Source organism: Sus scrofa, chromosome 11, assembly GCF_000003025.6.
Source record: "Sus scrofa isolate TJ Tabasco breed Duroc chromosome 11, Sscrofa11.1, whole genome shotgun sequence".
NCBI lineage: Eukaryota > Metazoa > Chordata > Mammalia > Artiodactyla > Suidae > Sus > Sus scrofa.
In genome coordinates this window covers 30,591,999-30,619,974 of record NC_010453.5, presented here as the reverse complement: position 1 = coordinate 30,619,974, position 27,976 = coordinate 30,591,999, and the positions used below count along the sequence as shown (strand labels likewise).

The 27,976-nt window shown below is 34.4% G+C and overlaps 1 protein-coding gene across 3 annotated transcripts in view; it reads right to left on the bottom strand.

Moving 5' to 3' along the window:
- Positions 8,243 to 27,976, bottom strand: part of PCDH17 (protocadherin 17) — a 100,954-nt gene continuing 81,220 nt past the window's right edge. For 2 of the 3 annotated variants that reach the window (XM_013980574.2, XM_021065647.1), the window contains exons 4-5: positions 27,815 to 27,898; positions 8,243 to 12,949 (exon numbers count right to left, since the gene is read on the bottom strand). In XM_013980574.2, coding sequence (XP_013836028.2) covers positions 12,267 to 12,949; positions 27,815 to 27,898 — 767 coding nt within the window. In that variant the 3' untranslated portion in view covers positions 8,243 to 12,266. The remainder of the gene's footprint in view (positions 12,950 to 27,814; positions 27,899 to 27,976) is intronic. The other variant, XM_001927267.7, reaches the window with a different exon arrangement.

The window sequence follows — 27,976 nt, the reverse complement described above, 5'->3', positions numbered from 1 at the left end:
TTTTTATTTATGAAGCATCTAAGCATTCTTCTGAATAATCACTTAAATATATACTTTATTATTGAAAATAAATGGAATCCTTCCTGTGGATAAAACAAATTTTCCAATATAATTTGACCTACATTTTCTTCATGCAAAAATTTATGGAATATTTTTTTTTTAAAAAATCCATCACTTCTTCACCCTTAGATCGCTGCATTATTAACTTTACCAAGTAGGGTAATTGACAGATGTGTATGAGTTTGTTGCAATGATGAAAAGCTGTTAAGAATTGTAACCTGTCAGTGTTCCCTGGGAAACAAAGTCCTATCCATCTGTTCAGGGACTCTCTAAATGACTGTAATGAGTCACCTTTAAAATGGCAGCTGTCACCCTAGGATTTGAACCTTGAAGCCCCCAAAGAAAATGCATATATATAATGATGCATGTGCTTCAGTGAAAAGGGAAAATGTATACCCGAGTTTCATGCTCTTGATCACAGAAGGAGGTCAGAAAGCAATGCTTTGTTCCATTAGACTGGGATCTACACTTAGCACCCCCATCTGTCTGAGGCCAATAACAGTCAGGCAAGCAGGAGTGATGTTGAAGTTTGGTAAGACACTCTACGTCTCACTTGTCTTTTATATTTCCCAAAATGAATATACCCTCACAGTGAACTTTGTAGTGTTCAACATCACCTGTGGAAATTAACTTTATTGAACTGCAAGCACTGTCAAGACAGAGAGAAGATGGAACAGAAAGTCAGTGCCCTGGTCATGAGGGTTGAAAGCATCGGGGTTTTGCATGTTCTCTTCGGGTTGCTGGGTTCAGTGTTGCCAAGTGGGGGTGAGTGGGTGAGAAGTTTCTCATATGCATTCTCCTCTTTAACTGTTTCTATTTTTCCCTTAGTTTTGGTGTTTCATCTAAGATGGGGCAGGTGGTGTCATAACATTTGCTGTGAAATAAAATGCAAATTCCACTATTCCAATAGACCATTAGAAAGTAAATTAGTTTGAAATGTAGTGGTATTTCAGTAATTATACTGCTTTTTAATATAGAAAGATTCCTGCATAAATAAAACCCAGCAAGACTGTGTATGGTTGGGAGGTGACAGTTTCCTCTGGAAAGAGCACCTCTGAGGCTGGGGCCACCCCTCAAGTGCTGTTCAGTGTGTTCCTGGTAACACCAGCATTCACTACAGTGTATAATAACTTGGTTTTAACACACCTAGGGCATATTCAGCCCAGTCATACCAAATAAAATCTCTACTGTGGATTGATTAGGGTAACTACTATTTATATTAATTATTCTGTCAATGTGCAGACTTTCAACTTTGCCCCTGGAGTTCCTGTCACCCTTTTAACATATTACCATTATTATTTTTAAACCAGAGTCATTTCAAGTTCAAATTCATAAAATGTGCGTCGGAACCGCCCACCTTGCATTACAGAGGGGTAAAACAGAATATGTGTCAAGAGAAATAAAACTTTTAAGAAACCATTTGCACTCACCTTCCCTTCACCTCATTTAGAAAGTCAATCTGACATTTTTTGGCATTCTACATATTACTTTGAAACAACTGGAATCAAGTAGGAAGATGCTTAAGATCAATAGAGGCATTCATTCTTCAGCATCCAGACATATTCATGGTCACCTAGCTTCTGTTTGAACATTGTCATTCCTTGATCTGACACCTCCCACCATCATCACTTTTTACTTTTTCTCCCACCTGGCCCTCACAAACTCCCAATGCCATGGGAATGGCAGATCCCATATACCTGTTAAGGACAGGTGATGAGATTGGAGGCTAAATTGATATCAATTGACATCTAATGCAATAATAGACCACACCTTTGAGATAGTCCCAGAGGCAGATTCTTCCCTCCGCATACAGCTGGGGAATTTTGTTTTACCGGCTCTTCTTAGGGAATCAGCTTTTGACTGCTTCAGGAGGAGTAAACTGTCATCCCAAGCAATATCTTTCTTTTTCATCCCATGGAGATTTTTTTCTAAATATGTGTGATTGGTACTGATTAGAGTCTAACACTCACAGCTGCAAGAAGACACTGGCCCTGCCAAGCTTCAGAGCAGAATATACCCACAAGAAGTTGGAAATAAATCGTTATGCTAAGTAATTTAGGAGAATTTCCAGGACTCCTCTCAAAACTCAGGAAGAAAACATGCCAATCCATTTAATATTCAATGTCCATTACCCAAAGCCCAATGATATTCATTCCTCTTTTCCTAACTATATCCTTTCTAAGGCAGGATTTCTCAACCTGGATATTACTGACATTTTCCACAAATCTTTATTGGGTGGGGGGTACTGTACTGTGTATTGCAGGGATTTTTAGTACTAACTAGATGCCAGTAGCAACCCAACTCTCCCACCTCTTGACAACCAAAATTGCCTCTATATTCTGCCAAATATCCCTGGGGGGGGGGGGGAAATTGTCCCCAGTTAGGAAGCACTAATCAAAGGACATTATTCCCCATTTCAGTGCCTAAGCAGTCAATTATAAGCTCCTTTCTGATATGCATGGGACATTGTGGAAAAACTAAGATAGGACACCTATATCAGCCTGGAGGGCCTTGGGACAGGGGACACAAACATAAAAACTTTAGAAGGAGAGTTATTCTGCCTAACAGAATTCACACAGATACCAGGAGATGCCTGAAAAATCTGGGAATGTTAAAAAGCCACTTTTCCTTGGGATGAAAATCCTCTATGCTCTCAGTCTTCTCCTTTCTCTTCTGTCTCTTTTTGCCTAAAGCCTCAAACATGATTACAGATTTCAAAGGAAGAATTATTTCTGGGAAGCTGGAAACATACACATAAATACTCTGCTGAGGGCTTGAAGCTCAGAACTGCAAGATTCAGCAAAGTTGGCATTGCCTCTAGATGGTTGGACCCGACCCAAGAACAAGGTGCTATTAGGCAGCATCTTATAAAGGATGGATCACCAGGCAGCAGCAAGCTGTCCTAGTGTTATTTTCCTGAATTCACATTCAGCTTGGCAAGACTTTCACAGAGCTCTCTCAGCCAGTGAGGTCTAATTCAGGTACCCTGGAGTTTCTTCTTCCTTAGAAAAGATATTCATAGGACATGTCATCTTAGCATTCAGTACAATCCTCACCTTGATCTAACCCAACTTCTCAACCCCTTCTAGCTTTCTAATCAGAAAATATTCCAACTTTATTTAAACCTTTGCACACACTGCCTCTCTCCCCTTCCAGAATGCATTTCCTGTACACCTCTGCTGCCAAAATACTGTCCCTACCTTAAATGCTCAATTCAAATGCCGCCTTTTTCAGGAAGCTGTTACTGATTCCCTTCCCACCTCTCATTTCCTCATCCGAAAAAATTTTCTCTCTCTCTTTCTCTCTCTTTTTTTACCCACTACAACTTGCACTTCTTTCATAGTGCCAACTACAGACTGCATTAGGGTAACTTCGTTTCCCAGTATAATTTAAATTCTATTGAGACAGAGACTGCATTTTGCTAATATCTGTATGCTCCATTGTATTACAAAACACAATACATGATCCATAAATTAATGTTGAATTGAACTGAAATGTCACTTTCTCAGGAAGTAAAATCGTCAGAGAAGCCACTTTTGACCCACTCATTTATTTCCTTTTCTCCTTTGGATCATGAGCAGAGAGTAAATTTTTGTAGTTATCCAAATGAAATAAGTAATGAAACGTACATAATAGTTGATTTTGAGATGTTTGGAGAAGAAATGCAGATTGTTAATCATAAGCATACAATCTCAGAAGTAAGAATCTTTTCTTACCTTCAGTCAGAGCCAGACATTTCACATGATGAGCTATTAAAATGAGAATTTCTTAACATATAGCTATTAGTAATAAGTAAGATGATTCATTTTTTATTATTTTTCAGTCTTCCAGTGAAGTAACTAGTTTCTCTTGCATAAATATTTTAACTAAGACCTTGCATCCTAACCTATTTACCACTCTGTATACCTCTGTTATGTTTTATTATGCATTTCATTAATTGTTACTCTCTATGTAGGTTATCTAAAAAAGTTAATTTTCCTATAGGCTAAAAAAGCAGTTTAAACATTTTTCACCTTAATGTAACTGTTGAATGAGACATCGCTAATGGATCCATTGATATCCAGGCATATGGAAAAAATGTACATATATGAACATATTTAGTGGAAAATAAATAGACAAAGAGACCACATGATAATTGATATTTGGAGATAATGATGAAATTAATATGAACATAAGAGATCAGTCCCATGCAAGACAGCAGATAAACATAGAATGTTTAATTTTTTTAAGATATATAGAAAATATCTAATTTTTAAATGCAAAGAGTAAACAAAATTTCAAAAATATTATGTTAAAGCAAATAATTATATTGAAGACACAGTTTTTCAACTGTAAAATAAAGGAAATAATTTCAAAATATGATTTAATAAGGCCGAAGAGGTTGTGCTGATATATTTAGCTGATCAATAAAATGAAGGAATGACTATCACATCTATTTGAATTTAAATTTCCAAAATGTAAAGTAGCCTATTAGTGTTAGAAGGACATTAAATTTTATTTCTGGACCTGTTAAGAACAAGTTGGCTTTCTGTAAATTGGAGAGATTTTTAAAGATGTTATAGTAAGCTAAATTCAGGCAGAATCAAAACACTTCACTTTGGATTAACCAGCCAGAAAATGACTTTGATAGGAATCACAATCTCTCATTTTCATTGGATCATTGACGATGGCAATAATATAACATTTTATTCAACATGGTTGAGGCAAGTCATAAATTAAAAAATGCGTTGTTCATTCCTCAGCCATATTGTTATTATTTAAATTCCCTCTCTTTATTTTGTGATACTGGCTTTCAGAATGATTGGACTCTCATGCCTTTATATGAATGTACATCAATTTATACGGGTGGATATAACATAGCAAAACACCTTCGATATTACTAGAGTTTGTGTAATTATTTCTAAGAAGCCAATTAGTAATCCTATTAATTTAGAAATGTGAAATTTCATGATATAAAGGAATTAAAGTCTATATAATTTCCTGTAGGTGAGAATATACCAAGTTCACAGAAAAACGGATCTTTCATAATACTCTTTTAGAATATTTTGGAGGCCATACCATCAGTACTGTGAAATATTTTTTATACATGACAGTAAAAAATTAAGGATAATCTGAAGAGAGGCTCAATTCTTATGAAGTCTTTTTCTTAGAGACTACAATCCCTATTCTCTTTTTTTCAAATTATTTAATGTTATAAACCCTTAACATAGAGATAACATAAATTATATGATGTGACTGTCAATTTAAAGGGGAAAACATTGCTGGCATCATTTAATGTTTTGGGAAAATAAATTTAAGACACGGGAGAGGCAAGCTATTAAATAGGGCAAGATCGCAGAATTCACAAAATTTAGAACAAATAGAGGAACCTATATTCAAGCATGGGATAAACTCTTCCAAGCTAGCTGTCCTTGGATAAGTCCATTTACCCCCTTAAGCCTCAGAATTCTTAATTCTATAATGTCTTGTAAATTTGTGAGAATTCTCTGGGAATTGGAAAATTCTCTACAAACAGAATTTATCAGTATTAATTTAGGTTTGTGTAATTATTCTTTTATTTGGCCTGCCTGATGCTATAAACTTTCAGGGGAAATAATCACAATTTTCATATGAGGAGTGCTAAACACCAGTATTTTACACAAAATACACTGATAATCTGTGAAAGGTGAACAAAAAGAGGGTTCCAAACTTGGTTCTTTTTGTTCCTTGACAATCTTTGAAAAAATTCTCTGGATTGTAATTTTAAGAACCTGGATTTTAAAATATAAATCATGATCAAAATCATTTATTAGAATGCTATAGATTATTTACAAGTTGATGCTCTCAAAGTGAAATGTTGCACTTGTAAGACAAAAAATAGAGCATCTATTCAATCTAATGGATGATACAAAAAACTGGGTGATACAAAATTTGTAAAATCTCACAAAAATCTTCCTTCCCTTAATCAAATGTTGTATGTAAGATACTCATTACCATGTAAAATAGTTTGAAAAAACTGTTATTTGGATAATTTTTTGAAATATTGAAAGGGGGAAACAATGAAATAAACTGCACCATCTTTTATAAATACTGAGAATTTAATCCCTAATATACAATGGGTTGTCTCATATTATTAATGTCTAACAGGAACAGAAAACAATATATTTCCTTGGTGAACCATGTGCAACCATCTCCAAAATCATGTAATAAAGAGTTAGAAGATGGTCCATTAACTTGATGATCTATTTCTGTGTGCCATATTGATGCTCTAAGGATGTTTAGGAATTTGTTCTCTTCAGAGCCTACAAATCATTGTTCTCTATGATTGTCAAAGAATTGTACCTTTTGGGCATATCTACTTAAAAAAAAAAAAACCATAATTTGAAGGGCTCTAGTAGCTCACTGACCTGGAGTTGAAGTAAGCCTGTGATACATGGTCCACTCATGACTTCATGGTTACATCCTGGCCAGGCAGGATTCTTTGTTTGAATGACTCCCTGTTCCCACCACTCTGATTAGGTGGTTCAGGTGAGTCAGTTAACAGCTCTCACACTTGAAAGCAATGAATGGCATGATAAACACCTGGTTTTACTTTTTTTTAAAAGTGAAATTATTTTTCCTACAAAAGGGTAATAGTGTCTAGGCAAAATCAGGTCAATTCTTATGTTAGCATATATCACCTAGACACAAGATATAAGTACTCAGAGGATAAAATGTAATTGGCTTAGTCCTTTGTACCTTAGGATCCTTGTATGGCACCTGACACTTAAGTGGTGCTCAATGAAAAAGAAACAGACATGTTAACAAATAAATGAGTAAAATAATGGATAGATAAGCCATTTAGTCTATCCCAGTAAGTCTAAACCATAAATATATCCTTGAATATGAAAAATCAATGCACTCTTCTTGATTTAAGTTATACTGTCAGAAGAAAAGCAAAATTAAAAAAAAAAAAAGAGGAGTTCCCCTCGTGGCTCAGCGGAAACAAATCTGATCAGCATCCATGAAAACGCAGGTTCCTTCTCTGCGCTTGCTCAGTAGGATAAGGATCCAGCATTGGGAGCTGTGGTGTAGGTTGCAGACAAGGCTCGGATCCCGTGTTGCTATGGCTGTGGCATGGGCCAGCAGCCCCAGCTGAGATTCCAATTTGATCCCTAGCCTGGGAACTGGCCCTAAAAAAACAAAAAAACAAAAAATAAAAAAAGACATACAGGAACAGGATATTATGTTGGTTTGTAATTTAGGATATGCCATTCAACAGAAGCGAGATGGCAGAAAAATGAAATGTGGGGAGTAGTTGAGGGAAAATACAAACAAGCACATCCAATTTACAAACAGTAATATGTATTAGAACTTATCTATTTCTTTCTCCCACCAGGCTGTGACCCAGGTACCATCCTTGTTTACTGTTTACTCCTGAGGCACAACACCCAGGGAAAACACACAGTAGGAGTTCAATAAATGTGTGTTAAATGAGTATAAACAGAGGCTTTTCTACTTAAAACATTATTTTGATGCCACAATAAATATGTATTTACTTTAAAATGCCATTTATGGAGGTCCCGTCATGGCTCAGTGGTGAATGAATCCGACTAGGAACCATGATGTTGCAGGTTCGATCCCTGGCTTTGCTCAGTGGGCATTGCCGTGAGCTGTGGTGTAGATGGTGGACACAGCTCGGATTTGGCTTTGCTGTGGCTCTGGTATAGGCCGGCAGCTACAGCTCCGACTGGACCCCTAGCTTGGGAACCTCCATATGCTGTGAGAGCAGCCCTAGAAAAGGCAAAAAGACAAAATAAATAAATAAATAAATAAAATGCCATTTATAAATACATGGTTTCACCAGTCATGTAAGATTATGAGAGGTCTTATAAAAATGACTTTTCTGACATCCTTTAAGATTTTGTACCAAATTATCTTCAAACCAATTATAAATAATAAAAGCCACCAATACCATTAGGCTTTGATCCGTGGTAATTATTTGACTATCCAACTTATCTAAGCAACCTGGAAGACTGATAACCCATTCCCACTGAGAACCTTTTGACATTATTGTTAAATAAAACTTTCCAAAATCTTATTTTACTGGCAAATAAAGAACTAACAAAAACAGTTGTGATACCATAGTTGTTTTCCAAAATAATTACGATCAGGGTCCCTACGGTATGCAGTGTAGTAATGAAGTCAAGGGAAGGCACACCACTATTAGTATAAGCTTTTTATTCGGAGTCCTCATTTTCCAGATAGGTCACATTAAACACAGCCATTTAACAATAGCGTTGAGATAAATCCATACAATGTATGCTGCTTTGTTGCCGTTGTCCTTGTTCACCAATCACTTGGTGCAGCTAAGAACCTTATGGAGTGATGGGGCTGATAAATGGGAATAGCCAACCTGCAAAACACTAGGGCCAGGAAAAGTCAGACTTTATTCAGGGCTCATTCAGTTACGTTTCAAATCAACACATCTTGATAGCCAAACCTCTCATTTGAATTAACGCTCCGATAAATGCTGTCTGTTGTCAAAAGAATATAATTAGACAATAAAGAGTGGGCATATATTATGCCAAACCTCAGTCTACTTGTTGACCTCAGCAACTTCTACTCCATTAGGCAACAAACAGCTTTTAACCTGGTTCTAATAAAGCAGACTGTTCTATCACTACATGACTTTTTTTCTTTATGGTGTCGTTTTTTCAATTGAACCGTACCTAGATTCTTTAAATGGAAGTCATGTTTTACAAGATCTCAGCTAATTTAGGAAAAACAAAATGAGTCAATTTCCCTACCAGGAATTCAATTAATTTATGGAGTAGTGAGCCAATCTTTACGTGTTGCTTGCAATAAGGATAAGGATGTCAGGTTAAGAAATAATATGAAAGCATTCTTTGAAATTGCATGATACGTCTCTTTAATGTTTACTTTGGTATAGGTATAACTAACACTGATTCTCACTACTTCTAATTTTGATGAAAAGATCTTTCATCACTGACATTTTATGAAAAGATTGTTTTGTTACTGATATTGTTTTAGTTCAACAACAAACAATTTTTAGAACTTTGACTTTCTTATGAAAATCTCTATAAATTCTTTTTCTGTGCTTGACTTCAGTTATTTAAGGACGTAAAAGACAAAGTATTATTATTCATTTTGAATGTGTGGGATTTTTAGTAATCGGAAGATGTGAACTAAGGTAATTTTTTCACATTCTGAATTATGCTGAAACCCCTTGACATACATCACTGTTTGATCATGCATCACCCCTTTGAGCGAGCTGCTCCCCAAAGGGGTAATTTTGGCATCTCATAGACTTCCTTGGAAGCCAAGCACCAGAGGTCTGTGATAAAGGCAGTTGTCAGCCAAATGAATAAAAGCGAGATTCCCTCAATTCAACTATAAAAGCTTAGAGTCCTGACTGCTGAATTACCACCAACTTGTAAATAAATAATCACTACTAAATACAGATAATGTATTAAACAGCTAACACTAGTAAATCACTGGTGACAGAGAGCCTAAAGGTAATCCCTCACACATTGGCACAACCAGTTCTTAAAATCTGATATTATTTTAACGTCTTCAGACACATATAAGAAATTGAACAACTGGTTACTCAGCGTTAAGAACATTTTAAAAATAAATCCTACTCTCTTTGTTGATTTCATTTACATAGTGCCTTAGATTTTACTACTTGGCTATCTGGCTAGTAAGAGAGAGGCAATACTTGGTCAGACTAAATGGAAATTAGTTTTCCATCGAATTTCAGCTATCAAGCTAAATCAACCTGTAGTCTCCTGGCAAAAAATAACAGCATATAACAGAGACAACACATTTCAGATACATAAATTGTCCAAAATATAGAGAGTCAATTAGGTTTCACATGTACAAGATCCCTTCTTTTCTAATTTAAACATTTACGAATAAAAAAACCAAGAGTAGAGCTTTGGAAAGGCTGTAACTAGGAACCAAATACAGTTCTCAAGAGAATAAGGCTGATGGGAGTTGTCCACTCTTCCCTTTCAAGCAGTTTTGCAAACGAGGTACAGTCTAAAATCTTGACGGCATTTGACAGAAATATTTTCAGTTGGATTTTTTGAGGTTGAAAATTACAAAAACTAATTCATTTCAATGTTTGTTTTTGCTTTTGTTTTTGTTTTTAATATAAGGATTTTATGACATTTATGCTGTTTCTACACTGGCTTGGTGGCCAGGAAAGAAGGCACAGAATTCTCCACCAGTTTGCAAATAATGCATTTTTCTGCTCCAGTGCACAAACAGCCTTTATTTAACTCAGCACCACATTTTCTAAGGTATGGGCTGGAAACTGTTTGTCATGAAGCTGTAAAATGCCAAAAATTTTAAATGCTGAAGAAAAATGTCAATCAAGGCATTTTCCCATCTGCTGCTACTTCTGCAAGTACTAATTTTATTTTTCCCAATTCCTGAAATTTGAGGTTTCCTAGCCTCATATGGAAGTAAGTTTGAAACTTGCTAAATGTCACAAGGAAAGGTGCAACCAAATGAAGGAATAGGTGTATTGTTCTCAAAGGACACCAATAAAAAGAGGCAGAAGAGCAGTGAAAAAAAAGGCAAACCTTTTGTTAAGACCCAGACCTCTTATAAAACACAACACAATGCAAGTAACCAGTGCTGGTACCACACATGCATTAAAGCATTTTGCATGGTTTTGAAATATAATGGGAACACACATCTTGAACCACTTAAGATACTTTTTAGAACCAATCAACAGTATGATATCTACAAAGGCAGAAGCTGTTATGTTACTGAAAAAATGTGAAGAAGTTTCAGGTATTGGTACAGATGTAATTCTTGTGATATAGCATGATTTTAATAAAAGCTTCCACAAGGACTTGCACGTAACCATGACTGACGGATGTATTTTTTGACCTTTCAGTTAGCTCCATCAGCTCACTCAAACACATTTTGAACAGATTATGTACTGTAGTACTTGGTAGACTATACATTAAACAAGAGACTTTGCTCTGAGGCACTGCTTCCAACACTCCATGGGGAAAAGGAAGCAGGAAAAAACAAAACTCATAGAGTTCGACAGCTACCGAGGCAACACTTGCCATTTACAATATAAGCCCAAATATTTTTGCAACACAACTATATATTAATTTAATAAAATACACAATATAGCTCTTATACACTCAACAATTTGGCTCATATGCACTGAATCTGCAATAAATCAATAAAAAATATGTCATTTGATGTAAACACATTGAATCTTCTTACATTTGCACATTTAAATGGTCATGTGATTTGTGTATGTCCAAGACATTTTCACTTTCCTGAGCTATTTTAGTGTCCACAAATGAATAAAACATATTAATCATGTTAATTGTCTCTGAACATCATCACTCAATGGTAACTGATTTTCAAACTTTTCTAGGTCATATTTAAAACATATCCATGACCATTTATATGTTTGTTGGACACTAAAATGCTAAAGAGCATTTTAAACCTTTAAATCTTCTTCTCCTTTAATGAAGTGAATTAGTCTGTGTGTGTGCAGGACAAAATGGACTATATCTTTTTACATTTAACTTTTATACGACATGAGGTGTTTCACAAATGACCCAGTTTTTAAATTTTTGTTCCGACTAATGACATGGAATGTTCTTTGTGTTTATGTGTGTGGCAGGTAACTTTATACAGAAATGTTTACCACAAATATGTGTTAATGTTTGGTGTAGCTTGGACTACTGCAAGGTCTTTTCAGGACTTTCAGTAGAAGCCTGCGGTGACTGCTAGAAATCCACCACAGATCACAAATTATGACCCTGCTTTGTATGGGGTTTATAGGTAAACAGTTAAAGTCAGCATAAATCACAGAGGACAGTCTCAGAGTGATCAGAATAAACTTCCATTTTCACACTGCATACCTTCCTAACAGATTGTCAAAAGGTAACTCGCCTCCTCATCCTCCTTTTTCTTCTCTCCTTCTTCTCTGTTTTTCTTTTCTCTTTGAGCATCATTAATTCTGTCCTGATATAAGTTTGGTCAAAACAAAACCATTGTTATCTCTGAAATAGAAACAGCAGTGAAAAGAACATACTTGTGGGCACTTCAGATGTTCACTAAAAGCCTTAAAGCAGCATCGGTCTTTCTTTATCCCTATAAAATGGGGTTGTCACCAGGAGGGATCATTTTTAAATCGACAGAAGAGACAAGAAAATGCCAATGCTTTTTTTTTTTTTTTTTCTTCACTTTCTCACAGCCACAGGGTCATTTCCCCGGCAGTCCTGCAGAAGCTTATCAATTTCTCTCACGACTTCCTCTGCATCCACCGACTCTCTGCCCAGATCCCTGCTGGGGTGGTCAAGCTGCTCCAGGACAGCGCCCATCTCACTGGAATCCCGGCTGGCTCTTGAATGCACATCTGCAAAGACCCTTGCCATCTGCTCAGAAGCCAGGAAGGGAGGGTCTCTCTGCTGCTTGCTGGGGGACAGGTACTGACTGTCAGTGGGCAAGTACTGGCTGCTTGCCTCGGCCAGGGCTCCTGGTTTTGCTTCACAACCATCCAGGGAGCCTTTCATTGAGGTGCAAGGCTCAATGCATGCCTTGGTTGGGCTGCTTGATGCTGAGGGGACCTCTTGGAGGAGAGGGCTCAGGGCACGTTTGGCTTTTAAATAAGGTTTCACATTGGCAATGAGAATCGTGTGCTCTCGCTTGTCTTTTCCAAATGTACAAAAAGTCTTTTTCCCAGTGGGATTCACAGTTTCGTAAGTCTCAGTCTCAACGTTAGCTTCAACTGTGGGTACAAAGAGATTTGTGCGGTAATCTGCATTTTCAGCCTGATTGGTTGCAGGGAACTGTGGCATCCAACACCTGTCAGAATGACCAAGCACTCGGCATTCATCTGTGCAATTAACACACTCTTCAGGTTCTGCAAAGACAAAAGAGAGAACAGCAAATCCAATCATTAGGTTTGCTTTTACATTTCTACCGAGAGACTGTGATAGGCTCTCCCTGGGTTTGCTTGACCTCTGGTCTCTTAATTAAAAAGGAAAAGAAAACAATAATTAAAACATTTCAGGATGGTTGCATAAACCTGCTGGTTGAGACAATGGTTTTATTTAAGTCTATTCTCTAGATATTAACGAATTCCCATAGCCTGGGAAGAAGTAAAAAGTGGCCATTGGAGAATCATTCTCAGTAGAATAGAGCATCACTGTAAACTAACCTCCTGAGGCTATCAGTTAGTCTTTGTTCTGTATAACCCATCCTGGAAACAGCGAACTTCAAAAAGGATTATGAGGATTAATTTTTCAAATCAAATAACAGTGCAAAAACTGGGTTGCAAACTTCCATAACAAGTACTAAGCTGCTTTTTCTTTTTTTTTTTTTTTTTTTCATATTTTATTCCTATTTTGCTTGTAATTGTTATTTTGGTGACAGTCATGAAATAAAAAATTTCCTTTAAAAACCAACTTTTCCCACAGAGAGTAGGAAATGGAATTTTCTATCAGAATGTGTTATGAATAAGCTTGTCAAAAAGTGCACATTCCTATTGTATTAGATTTGCGTATTGATCATGTAATCAGTTTTCTTCACTTCAGCTTTTTGTTTTCGGTGTAAGTAGGTGAAAATGGATTTATTCAACTGATATAGTTCAGAATGAATGACAAATCATGATTCTTATTCTAAATGATGATGCTTTCTGTGAGAATTTTTGCTTCTCTCTTTTGCAATAAGTGTGGAGATAATCTGAATAAAGCATTCTTCAATGATCACTATTTCAAAGATGCTGAACAAGAACGAAAGAAAATTCCGTCAATATGACAAAAACCACATAGGTCCATGACCTCAATATTTTATATTATAACCTTGAACTACATCTTCCCAATTGTCCCTTTCATCTACAAATGGTTGTTCTCCTTAAGTTTAATGATTGTTTTTAAATCAGAGACTTTTTTCAGGAGAGGATATTTACAATTTACCTCAATGTGATGGGAATAAAATTCCCTACACATTTGGGAACCCTTGGGATTGCCATTTAATTGATGCGAGAGGATCTCTACAAATGGATAGTGTCCTACACAAGGAAAAAAAAATCCTCATAAAGATATTTAAAATAGAAAGCAGTACATTTAATAGCACTGATAAATCTACACAGTTCCTTTTCAAAGTCACATCCCCAATCTGAGTTCATATTTAGAACACATAAATAATTCCTTATCCAGAAAGAAAAAGAAAATAAACCACAAAATGTTTTAGGATAAAATAATTTCCTATGAAAAAAACTCTTTTATAAAAGAGTGAAAATAGTGTTTTAATAGAACAAAAATCCTACGATATTTCATAGTATGTATCATTCACATGTGAAGTGTTAAAAAGTATCTAGAGGGTTTGCCTCTATTTTAATTTTGTCATATTTTTGAAAATATATTTACCTATCAGTGATTAAATACATTAAGTTTATTATGTAATGAAGGTAAGAATGTTTGAGAAATGTAGCCTCAAACAGAACTATCTACCTACAGACTCAAATACTGTCTATGATTTGAAAGGTTGTCATACAGATGGACACAAACGGCAGAAGGATCTAGCCACATAAAATTTTCTAGAAAGCATTCCTGGGTAAATTTAAAGTAGAGCAAAAATTAAGCAACAGGATATCTGAAAAGCTTAATGTCAGGTATCTGTTTATATCACCTAATCTGAAAAGGAATTGTAAATGTTATGTCTCTATATTTCTGTCAGTAAGTGTTGGAAAAAAAATAATATGTATCATTTCACTTAACCAGTTTTACCCTTCAAAAAATACAGTAGGAAAATGTCCTACTTCACTTGGTAATACTTTAAATGTGCTATGAAACTTGGTAATACTTTGTATCTTTTAAAGCTGTGATTTTTTAAAAAATCCTTTATAAGCTATACAGTTTCTTTGAAATACAACATAGCTTTATATTTCAATATTGACTGGCCTCAATTTCAGCAATTTGGGTAGCCCAGCTCTGAATGAATCTGATATGAGTTTAAAGAAGAAAGTGAATGATTTAGAATAATGCAGATATATGAAAGTATAAATCGACCTTGAATTTGAAACCATCAACATAAGATGATTGTTTGCACTTCACTACTGAAACTCTGTGGCTTTTTACTCTGTCACATCCTAGGGAGCGAATTTTGAGTATTGATTATGATACATTATATGCTGTTCACCTTACGATTAGACTGTAATTTTGACAGCAGCAGTTCACAGACAGTGAATAAAATCAGCACTTTTGTACAAGCAGCAGAAACTATGAGCATAAAGTGGACAATGTAACTGCCAAGGGTCATATTAGAATTTATGAAAGAGTGGAATTATTGCTGAAGAAATATAAATAAATAGATAGTAGATAGGTACATAAAAGAGACATAGGCAGTATATAATGAGTGACTAGTTAGGCCAAAAAAAAAAAATGTACAAGGTAAAAAAAAAAAAAAAAAAAAAGAGAGAGGAAAGAAAGAAAACTAAGTGAAGGGAGAGAGGGAAGGAGAGGAGGAGGAAGGGAGAAAGGAGGGGGAGGGAGGGACGAGGGGTTTAAGGGAAGCGTAGTTGTATTGAGGATATTTCTACTATGCATGCCTTCTATTATTTTTTTAACTCCCCTGAATTAACCAAGTGTGTATAATAAAAAATAACAGTGTGGAGGGCTTTCTCAAGCCCTAGAACTAAAAAGGTAGATAACAAATCTTTTTTCTGTACCTAAGGGAAAACTCAATAGATATGTTGAAGTATAAATGATAGATATGAAAAAGAAGCAGATTATATAGATAGCCACTATTTGCACAGATTAGATATTTGCATCAAAAAACGTAATTAGAGATGCTAGGCAGAAAACAAACTTGGAGACCCTTGATCCAAGATCCACTTTTTCTTCTGGACCAGTCTGGGATTACAAAGAAATTATTTACCCTCATTCTCATCCTTTCCTTTGGTATAACAGGATTACCCTTTCACAGAGTGCACCCTTTGCCAAGAAAGGCAGGATAATCCAAAAGGTATATAGATGAGAGAAACTAAGAGATAAGTATGTTTATATTGTAAAATGAAAACAATTCTGAAGTCCAATAGCTGGAACTCTAGGCAGTTCTGTCAGTGGAGGAAGTTTACAGTGTCTAGTCTAATCTTGTAAATCTATAATTTCCTGAAGGATCTTGTGACAATCAGATAAATTTAAATACTTGTTTAGTATTAAGAATCATTTTCTGTACTACTATAATCACATCTGACTATTACACAAGCTGCCAAGAGGGGAGATCTAAACACAATCATCTTACTTGTTTCAATTTTGCATCTTAATTTATAGGATTTTTTTTGCAAAAGATAGAGTCACTCAGATGACTATAAGCACTTGCAATTCAGGTGCCCACCATAAACCACACACACATAGACACACATACACATGTATAGATCTTTACAAGTGTGTAATAAAATTGAGCTTTCTCCAGGAAAGAGTCCAAACAAAATTTAAAAATTCAGATGCAAAGCCAATGTACTCCTAAAAATTAAAAATCAGTAACTACCATAAGAGAAATACAGGTAAATGAATAAAATGCACAGGAAAGTTTCACATTTATAATTGTAAAGAATAATATATATATTATATATAAACATTTATAAATATAAAAACATATACAACTTACATATACATAATTTTTATTAAAAATCTCCAATAAAAATATTTTAATGTTTTTCTTTGCCCTACAACTATGAACGTGAATTCTCAGATTGGATAAAAAACTTGACTACTTCTGATTTTAAAATTTTATATAATTCAAATCGATTTAGACATAAAAATATTTGAAACCTACATATTTACATTGGCTGACAAATATAAAAGCTCTGTCTCTTTTTTAACCTAGACTAAGTTGTTTTAAAAATTTAATCTTTTTTATAATGATTTTTATTTTTTCCATTATAACTGGTTTATAATGTCCTGCCAATTTTCTACTATACAGCAAGGTGACCCAGTTACACGTACAGGCATACATTCTTTTTTCTCACACTATCATACTCCATCATAAGTGACTAGATATAGTTCCCAGTGCTATACAGCAGGATCTCATTGATTATCTATTTCAAAGGCAATAGTAAAAACTTAATATTAAAGATATTAAGAAAACAATTATTTTCTTTCAAAAATATACCTTCAAAGGAATAGTCATTGTGAATGTTACATATATATGAGGAAAAAAGATTTAGGTAAAACATCAAATTATCTGCCCCAACTATATTCAGTTTCCTGGGATACACCATATTGGAAAAGAATATTAAAAAGAATGTACAAATGTGTATAACAGTCATTTTGCTGTACAGCAGAAATTAACACAACTTTGTACATCAACTGAACTTCAGTAAAAAAAAATTAATTAAAAGTATAACTTCCCTCGAATTATTGGATTTTAGCGCTCTTCTGCAAAGGTTATCAAAATTTAATATTCACAATGTGATCCTAACCCTTGAACTGTCAATATATCATTGAGTGCTCAGTCATTTCAAGATGGAAAAGGGGCACCAAAAATTACTATGTATAAAATTAAAATTTGAAGTCAAAACACTCTTTAAACTAGCAAGGATTAACAGAGATAAAGGGGCCTTTGTTTAACATAGTTATTTGGGGAAAAGTCAGGGAGAAAATCTTTGTGTGTAATGACTCAGTGGTGTACACTGCAAAGGAAACAGGGCGAGGGACCAGTCCATACAATATCTTATTTCAGAGTAAACCATCTCTTTATTCTAATCTATCTCAGTCTCAGGAAGAAATTTATTACAAATCAGAAGATAAGCTTATTTTCCCTGTCTTCAAAGCACTATACCACACCACCCAAAGAGAGATACTTGGCAATTAATTTGTTAACACTTAGGGAAATATTAGAAGACATGAAAGGATTTCCTCCCCTTAATTTCAAATCTGACTAATGCCTCTGGAGCCCACATATTTGTACATCTTAAAACATGCATATAGTTTCTAGAATAAGAGTTTCAAATATGCATCTGCTTTAATTTTTATAATGAAGAAATAAATGTCTGTGTCTTAGAAATCTGAAAACCAACATCCGTAAATCAGAACATCAATGAGGAAGTTCTAAAGTGCTGTGGCCATGGGGGAAGGATATTTGAGAGTTTTCTGTGCTTTATGACAGTCAACAAAATGGTCTTATTGCCGCTTGGTAAATAGCTTTAAATAGCTTCTATTAGTGTGGTGGTTGCTACTGTTTCTAACAGTATCTTAAAATTAGAGTTGTTTCCAGGTAGACAACTCTATAAATGGAAGTTCATTTTTCATTTGTTCTCATTTTTCTTTTTTATTTCTAATTTACCTTCTTTCACCAACGTAAGCTTTCATAACACCTAATTAACTGTCTGGGAAAGCAGAGAGCTGGCACCCATCTCTATTTATGGCTGGCCACAAGTGTTCTGGAGAGTAACTCTGCAGAATCTAAAGTAGATGCCCATCACAGATGATCTACCAGTAAACAATGACAAGCCAGGACCTTAGACTGACAGTTCATGTGTACCAATTTTCTACTGAAAGGTTTTAATGACATAACTGCAGCTTGCTATACTGCCTTTTTTCTATCTTCAGCACACACACAAACACACAAACACCATTTCACACATATATACACAATTTTGTATGAGCACAACAAATTACAATTAGTCTCAATATATTCTAACATATCAGAGAAAAAATACAAATATGAAAACAGAAATCTCATTGGAATACAGTCTACCAAACCTCTAATAAAATGTTGCTTTCAGTAAATTTACATAATTTACAACCTCCTGTGAACAGACACTTTTCTACCATAAATAGTTCTTTCCCTTTTTGGCAATGTTGATCATTATTGACTTCCCTTTACCATCCTCTAAACACCTTACACTTGTCATGATGATAGGCTGAGTCATTCCATATAAATGGCACCTTAACAATGTATATTCATTCAAATGACTTCTATTTATGATGTCTATGTCCCATTTGCGAGTATATTAATTAAAAAGAAAATTTCAGACCAACAAAGACCTACTGTTCAGTGTAGGAAACTACTCAGTATTCTGTAATAACCTATATGGGAAAAGAATCTGAAAAGAATGGATATATGTATATGTATAACTGAATCACTTTGCTGTGCACCTGAAATGAACACCGCATTGTAAAGCCATTATACTCCAACTTAAAAAGTATGCAATAAAAAATAAACCTACTGATTTCACTTTCTCTGACTCTGAGAGGGGTAAACATTTCAGTGTCAATATTGTTTCTAGAGACAGTCTTGGACCATTGTCTCAAAAGTTTTTGCCCTGTATGGAAAAAAACGGAAGGGAGTAACTCAATGTTATAATTTAATCACACACTTTTCTTCCTGCTAGTGTTCATATGACTTTCAGGCTTAATTTTAGCACAATTTTTAATAAGTTTGGCATATCACTTATGCAGGGAAGAAAAGGGAAGGGCAAGGGAAGATATGGCATCAGAGAACAATCAAATTTTTAGCTAAGCAATCTTTTACCTTATATTTCCCATGTATCTTACTTGTACATAGTGATCTGGGGTGTTTTACTAATCAGGAAACTGATACACAAATACGCACATATTTTGTTACAATATACTCATTTGCTCATTTCATGAGGAGGCTTGTACACACACTGACAGTGATACAATGACAAAACTTTAGAGGGTAGAGGACAACAGGAACTTAAATAATTTCCCAATAATTGGCCATAAGAAATCAGAGTTTAGAACCATAGTTCACATAATAAAAATACTGTGAGAGAAACGTATATATTTTTAGGTGAAAGCACTGCCAATCTGGCTTCCAGATTTTACCTTGGTTGTGAAATGCCATTCTATCTGCTGCTGATCGGCGGAGAGCATATTTTGAAGAAGAAGTTATTATAATGCCATCAAATAGTCAAACCATGGCAGCTTTGAAATGCCAATCCTCTGGCGTGCACCTGCAGCACACAATGCTTCTGAACGTGTCGCCACGGCTGCATTCAGACACCAGAAACCACTGCCCTCTATCACATTCAGCTGAATCCAATTGCAGCTGGGTATTTGGAGCGCTTGGAGAATTTGAACTTACAATTCAGTGCACCTGCACACCTTCAGGGATGGTTTCAAGTGTTTGTGACCCTTTGGACATAACAATAGGTGTACCAGAATGAATTTTCTGGCATGTATATTGACAACCATATATAATGCTCTGAGATGAAGGAAAATGAAATGAAATGGAAACATATGTTAAGGAATGAAAGCAAAAAGATATAAGGAAATCTGATATGAAAGCACCAGAAATATAAGGTGAGAACCTAAACCATGCATGGGGAAACTATGGCACATATATAATTGTGTCCTCTGGCACACTGTTCTGAAATTAACATTCAAAATTTAGCGGCTTCCCTCCCACCCCAAACCCATACGTAGACGCAGCCATCACCTGGGGCAGCAGCAGATGCTTGGGAGTGAAGGCACAGATAAATGGGGCCATGTCTTTCTTAACAGGTACCCAGAAGGGAACTGGCTGTACTAAATGGAACAGGTCTCATTATTATTATTATTATTATTTTTGAGAAAGAGACTCTGAAATAACCTCTCAAAGAAAAAATAATACCACCCAATGCCCCACCAGAGTAAAGACAGTTCAGATTCAGTGGGAGAAACATATGCATATAATTCAGCAGTTAAAGAAATTGCACTCAATCATTCGCAAGGTAAGGATGAGCTAAGCACCAAATCTGTGCCTGGAAAGTTTTTAAGTAAAGATGTCTTCTATAGAATATTGTGGAAGAGTGCTGTGTCTGGTAAAAAATTGTGGCCAATGAATCTATGTCTACCCATCTCTAAAATGCCTGAGTCTGGAAGAGTGTATCTCTTCACCAAGGAGTTTACATTTTGATAGGAAATTAGAAACTTCATGTAAAACCAGCATAGGGGTATAATTCATGATCAATTACATTTTGAACTGTGTAATATAAATGTCAAGAAACAGAAATACAGAGAAAAGAGTGGACTGTAATAATGTGAAAGGCTTTACATAGGAGGTGGTGTTTGATTTGCAATTCAAAAAATGATTAGGGTTTCAACAGATAGTGGAGAGCAGGGTCAGGGCACCCCAGGAAAAGAGATGAGAAAGTAAAACAATTGCCACCTAGAAGTGTGCATTTCACAGGGTAATAAAGAGACTAGCTTTATAGATTGAAGGAAGTATGTTGCAGTGCCAAAAATAAAATTATGTAGGGAAAATCGGTTAGAATTTAAAAGAAAATGGAAAAGTTCTGAATAAAAGACAAATTTAGTTAACAGGCAATGGAGCACTAACATAAGTATTTGAGTAGTTCATTGTAAATCTCAGAAGATTCTTGAAATATGCAGGTGATTCATTGGAATATATGCAACAGCATTTAAGAATATAAAAAAACTGGGATGGCTGCAGGGCAAGGAGTATTCAAACCAGCATTATTTCTGGAAACAGATATCTAGAGTTTTGTTCCCAACCATGATATTTCCAACAGAGCACAAAGAACCTGGCACAGTCATTCCAACTCCGGTGCTACCCATTTCTGCTTGAATCTCATCCCACTTCTCCTAAACGAAAGAAAGTCTTAATGTATTCAACTGATATTATACACTAAACAACCTAAGTCCTGCACTTTGTAATTTTGCATTTGAAACAGATTTTTCTTCCTACATCTACTTTACCTGTCTCCCTGCTTTCTTGAGTTTGCCATTATTATTAATCAACCATAAGACTGCATATGATTATGTATGAGAAAGATTCAAGGATTCTAGAAGGCCAGAAGAGGGAAAGTCTGGAAGAAAGAAGATCGTTATAGGTATCTGTGAGAGAAGTAATAACTACTCCTACAAGGCAAGGAAAATGGCCACGGTAAGGAAAATGTTGACTCTCCAAAGATTTTCAAAGTTTATTCTGGATATCAAGAAGTATAAATAAAAAATAGAAAATTCCTGAAAATGTTCCCCCAAATAAGCATTTCCATTGTGGACAAAGATAATGACACCAATTCCCTATTGAATTAGATGTTCTAGTGTTGCTCTCTAACTCTAGAAGTGTTTTTTTTTTTTTTAATCTGTTTGCCTCATTGAGTTCCTTATACCCCTTGAGAGTCAAGATCATGGTACTTCTTTCATGCTCCATTCCTTGAGAACACACATTAATAGTCATACTACTGAATTTGAACAGAATGATCTCATTGATGTAAAGGATGATTAACTACAAATTACTCATTTCAAAACCATTCATTCATGAGGGTATAATATCAGTTTTCAGAATGACCCCAGGACCTAAACAAAGTTATACATAACAGCGCTCTTTTGCTATGAGATATATAACATTTCAAGTAACATCAAATTTGCTTGTTGAATACCATAGTCATATACAAATCCAAAGCTCTCCATTTATTATTGAGGGTTTCATTTTAAATAAGATAAGTAATAATAATAAAAATAAATTAATTAATTAAATAAATAAATTAAATAAATCCCACCTGACATGTATCCACTAAAACATGGAGGTCGGACTATTTCCCACGAGGGAATTTTTTTTTTTTAATTAGTGACACGGTTATTTGAAATTGAAGCCTATATTTGAGTAATCATCTTTTTTATAATTTTAAATTATGGAAAATATTGAGTATCCTGAAAACATACATCTCAGCATCTGTAAGTTTCCTTCTTCGTTCTTGGGTTTTCTCCTTTTGTTTTTTTATTTTCTCCTGCATTGTTGGGTCAAATGTGCCAGGTTCTCTCTTTTGTTTTAAGGTAGCTGCCTCTGTATTTCATACTTTATCCGATAGCTGTCATCAATATGTGAATTAATTAAAAGTCTTTGTCATTTTAGAATCTTGTATGGGTTAAAGGAGCTTCCGTAAAGTCCTGACTTATATGCAATGAGAAAGCCATGTTAGTAAAAGCTGTTTGGTTTACAAGGACAAATTTAAAATTCCAGCAACTTAAATAATACTGTGAATTTCAGACTCAAGACTATTTAAATATGCTGCTATGGAGAAGATGTTTTCCTTATGCTTTTATTGCCTGTGTATGCTAACCCCATCTCTGATAATGATACCATTTTTGATGACATGGATGAATACATCTGAAATTCAAGTCATTCTGCTAGCAAAGTGGTAATCCTGTAAGGAAGGTCAATGAAAACATGCCTATTAAGCCAAACTCTTTGTAAGAAGCAAGATTGTGTTATTAGGGTTTTTCTCTCCTGACTGCTATCTGATTTCTGTTGGGATATATATCTATTTACCAGTTTAAATCCCACTGTTCGCCATGTGTTTAGCACTTGTTTGTTTTCAATTGCTGGAGACAAGCAAACAGAAATGGAATCATTTTCAGCAATCTCAGAAAACAGTTAATTCAGATGCAACTAATCCTCTGCTACTTATTATTTAGTAATCAACGCCTGCCAATAGGATTTGGGAGTTCCAGAAGATGGAATTTTTAAAAAGATTTTAATACTATTATATTTTTAATGACATTCTCATCTCCAAAAGCTTTTCATTAAGTTCATAGACCTCTACTCTAGAGATAGATCTAAAGTTTCAGTTAAGTTTCCTTAAATTAAGTGGACATGATTCCAAAAGAACAGATGGGTGCCTCATTCAGATCAGTATTTTAAAAAATGTAATTTTTTTAAAGAAATAAGTAATACAAAAAATGTTTTAAGATTTAAAGAAGTGGAAATATATATATGAAACTCTACTTTTCCATAAATAATTCCTACAAAAGTTAATGTTATAATAATTTTAAAGTAAATGGAATCTAAATATCCTCAGTATGCACTTATGCACGTATACAAATGATAATAAATGCGCATTTTCACCAAAAAATGCCTCTCGTGAAATGAAATATTTTTGAGAGAACTGCTAAAATTGATAGTGTCCCAAAGATAAATTTAGAATAAAATATAGGCTGTTTGAACCTAAACAATTTGACCTTGATTTTACTAAGACAATTTCTACCAAGTTGCTAATACTACCACTATTATTGCTACTGTTATTATAGTATATATGTTTATATGTTTTATATATTATAGTATACACGCACACACACACACACATATACATATATATGGAAAGGAGAAATAATTTTGGCATTTTAAGTAAAGACAGTTCTTGTAATTACTTCTCTAAAGCCATACAGTTATTATCTTCACTGTGCTGCATTTATTGGAAGCCAGTGTTTTTTGCCCTGTATGAATGGGTCATCCCAAGAATGAAAATTTAAGCAAAATCAATATACTCAATATCCATGTGCTACAGTAAATATACAGAAGTATATCTTGTAATGGGTTTTACTGGCAATGACAAGCCATTTTTCTAGTAACAGCTTTAATATTTTGCAATCATTAAAACACACCGAATCAAAGAAGAAACTGAGTAAAAAAGGTCAGGAAACCCCCATATAGAAAGAGGCCTTCTGGATCATGCTGCTATGTAATCAAATCAAGGGTCAAAAAGTTATTGGAGAAGACTATCCTTGAATTAGAGCAAAGATTTTATTAAAATGTGTTTTAAAAGGATATGAAAGCCTATCCATACATAATGCAGTTATAAACATCAAAAGGTGTTTACAATGGTGTGTTAAATACTTTCTTATCTTGGAGAGCATTTTCTGAGATTTAATTGATAATCAACTAGACCCAGAGAAAAGAACAGATGATAAAAATAAAATGCAAGCTCCATGAGTAGTAATAACAGGGAAATAAATATAAATATATGAGAATTTATTTTATTTTCAGATTTATAATCTAAAACTACTTGAAAAGGAAATTCATATTGACATCTCAAGGAGATTCACTGAGATAGTCTTTTCTAATTTGGGCATGCTATATTTGAGTTCTTCCCTTTAAAAATATGTATGCTCAATCTTAGAAAGAAGTGATCCTTTGTGCTGTCAAATCTATTTTTGAGTAGCTGCCTAACGATTTCCATGGTCATAATGAAAAAGGTTATAATCTGAACTACTCAGTTTGTTTTTCAAAGCCCTCCGTAATCTGACCCAAACAAATCTGCTAGATAATTCTATCATTAAAAAAAGAACAAATTGTAACAAGTAAATTTGCATACATTCTTTCATAGAAAATCTTTTTGTAAGCTTTAAGAAAACGGCAGCAATCTTGTAATTGAGCTCTAAAATTCCTTTAGAGCATTGCACAATTGAAGTTAGTTGGAGAATGCAGAACCTATTACTGGATATATAGTTAGGATTACAACATATCTGCTTGAATTTGAGAAAGTATCATCTTAACCTTAAATTTTTAGGTAACATTTTAATTTTTCTGGTTCACATGAGTGTGTTTCTTTATCTAAGATTATCTAGCATTAGCATTAAAATCCAAGATGCATGCTAAATTAAAATTCAATTTAACTTATTTGACCTGCCAAATTTCTCATAAAATATTTATTTTAACATTTAGTCAGTGAATTGATAAAAAGTGTACATGATCACAAAAGAAAATTACCTAACTAATTATTATTGTAAATATAGTAATTGAGATACATAATATTATAAAATGGAAAAACTACTAAGTAAGATGTACTTGGAAAACAGAACTCCTATTTACTGCGTGGTTGTTTTGTTTTAAACATATATATATATATATATATATATATAATTTTCCATAAAATTACAAAGATAAATGATGTGAGTTTAAGCATTTATTTAAAAAGTACAGTCTAACATATATAACTCATTGAACCACCTGCTGTCTGTAAATGTAAAAACTGTAGCTATAGAAACCACATATTTGGGAGACAGTGATTTAAACAAAAAGATACAGTTATTCTGATTATTTTATAACATACATACATGATGATTATAATATATAATTATAGTATAATGATAATCAAGGAATAAAATCTATATGCAGAAAAAGATTATACTCGATAAGCTCCAATAATTGAGTTCTAATTGAAGAATTTTTTACAGCATATATGTTAATGGAAAATGTTCACAAGCTTCACTAACTTGATACTTTAAAATATATATATTAGTCTGAAACAGTAAGATAACTACAATACGTCAGACAACTGTCAACAAAGAAATACAACTAAAAAGCAAGCATGCATAACCTTATGCATGCCCCCTTTGTGCATGTGATAAAAAACACATTCCTATACCAGATAGAAATGAATGGAAAGAGCCTTGCCTCAGAGAAAATCCTTTCAAGAATCATTTAGTGGGTATTAAACAAAAAAGGCCTAATGCACTTAATAACACCTTCTGGTTTTCCTCAGCCACAGCTCCCAGATGGCTCTGTATTTCAAGTTGGAAGCTGGCCATGGCAAAGCACAGGTGTGTGCCTGTGTGCATATACACACATAAACTGGGAGTATCAACATGAACAGAAATCGGAGCTCAGAATAGGAGAGGAGATATTTAAGACTACCTAAAATACTAGACAAAAATTGATATTCTAAAAGCTAAAATGCAGAGTTCCCACAGTGGTACAGTGAGTTATGAATCCAACTGCAGTGGCTTGAGTGACTGCAGAGATGTGGGTTCGATCCCTACCCCAGAGCAGTGGATTAAAGGATCTGGCATTACTTTAGCCCCAGAACTTCCACATGCCATGGGTGTGGCCATAAAAAAAATAAAATAAATAAAAATAATAAAAGCTAAAATGCTCTATGGATATAGATATTATCTTTGAGTTTAATTTTTACAGAACTGAGAAATAAAACTCTTTTTCCCCACTAATTATAATTAAGTAAATATGAAATCACAATTATTTAAGGGTAACAAGGCAGATTTTACATAGGGGTGTGTGTGAATGTGTGTGTGTTTGTGTATACACACCCACATCATAAACATCCCAGCTCATCCTCCAAAATCAGAATCATATAAAACTTTTTTGACTCCAACGTTATGTGTCTAAGGCCTTCACTTTTATATTGTCTCCAATCTCCACTCATTTCTACAGAAAATAATACAACTTCTTTTCTTTTTCTGTCATGAATAAAGCTACGCCAGTAAATATAACAATGGTTGTTAGACTGCTATACCAGACATGTATATTTTATAAGCACAGCAATATTATATATATAATGTATACATGAATCTATGTGAGGATGATTTGTAAAGATTTTGCGAAGTACTGTGTAAAGTTGTCTTTAATATACGTCTACAAAATAACAGTTAATGTGAAGTGTAATTGCAGAATTTAGGGAATGAGTTTCTCGGGTGATACAATTCTTCAGGATATAGAGGTTTGCTCTATACCCACAACTAACATCCAGGAACAATAATCAATTCCCCTTTCCTCTTCCAGCCCACTTTTCATTCCATCAATTTCTTCCTTAGCATTTCCTACACAATATCCAAAGTGAAATGAATACAAGTGATAGATTTTTTATACTAAATAATTAAGAACTGAGCCACTTAAACTCGCTTAAGAATAATAAATATGAAAAAACCAATATAAGTGAATATTTAGATTCTCTTTTCAACTCTTAACATTACACAGCTTTTTCCTGATAGACTAATAATATCAACACAGATATAACAGGATAAATACTTATCTACTATGCTAAAAATAAAGCCTACAAGTTCTGCATATATATATATATGATATAAGGATATATGTGTATATATCTATATACGATATAGATATACATATATATTATATATATAATGTATGTGTATATAGTCCTATGAGTGCCATCATCTAACAAGTAAAATTCGGATTACAGAGAAGAAAGCTAGCAGATGAAGAAATTGCTCACCTGGAGGAAGCAGATCAACAGACTGAAGTCTACTTGTGATGGTGTGTAGGGTGAGGATAGCAAAGGAAAGCAAAGTCGGGAATGCTTGAAAAATAAAATATTTTTAGTTAACAAATAGAAAAGCCAAGTGGGAAAATAGGGCCAATTGAATCAGGAATCCTT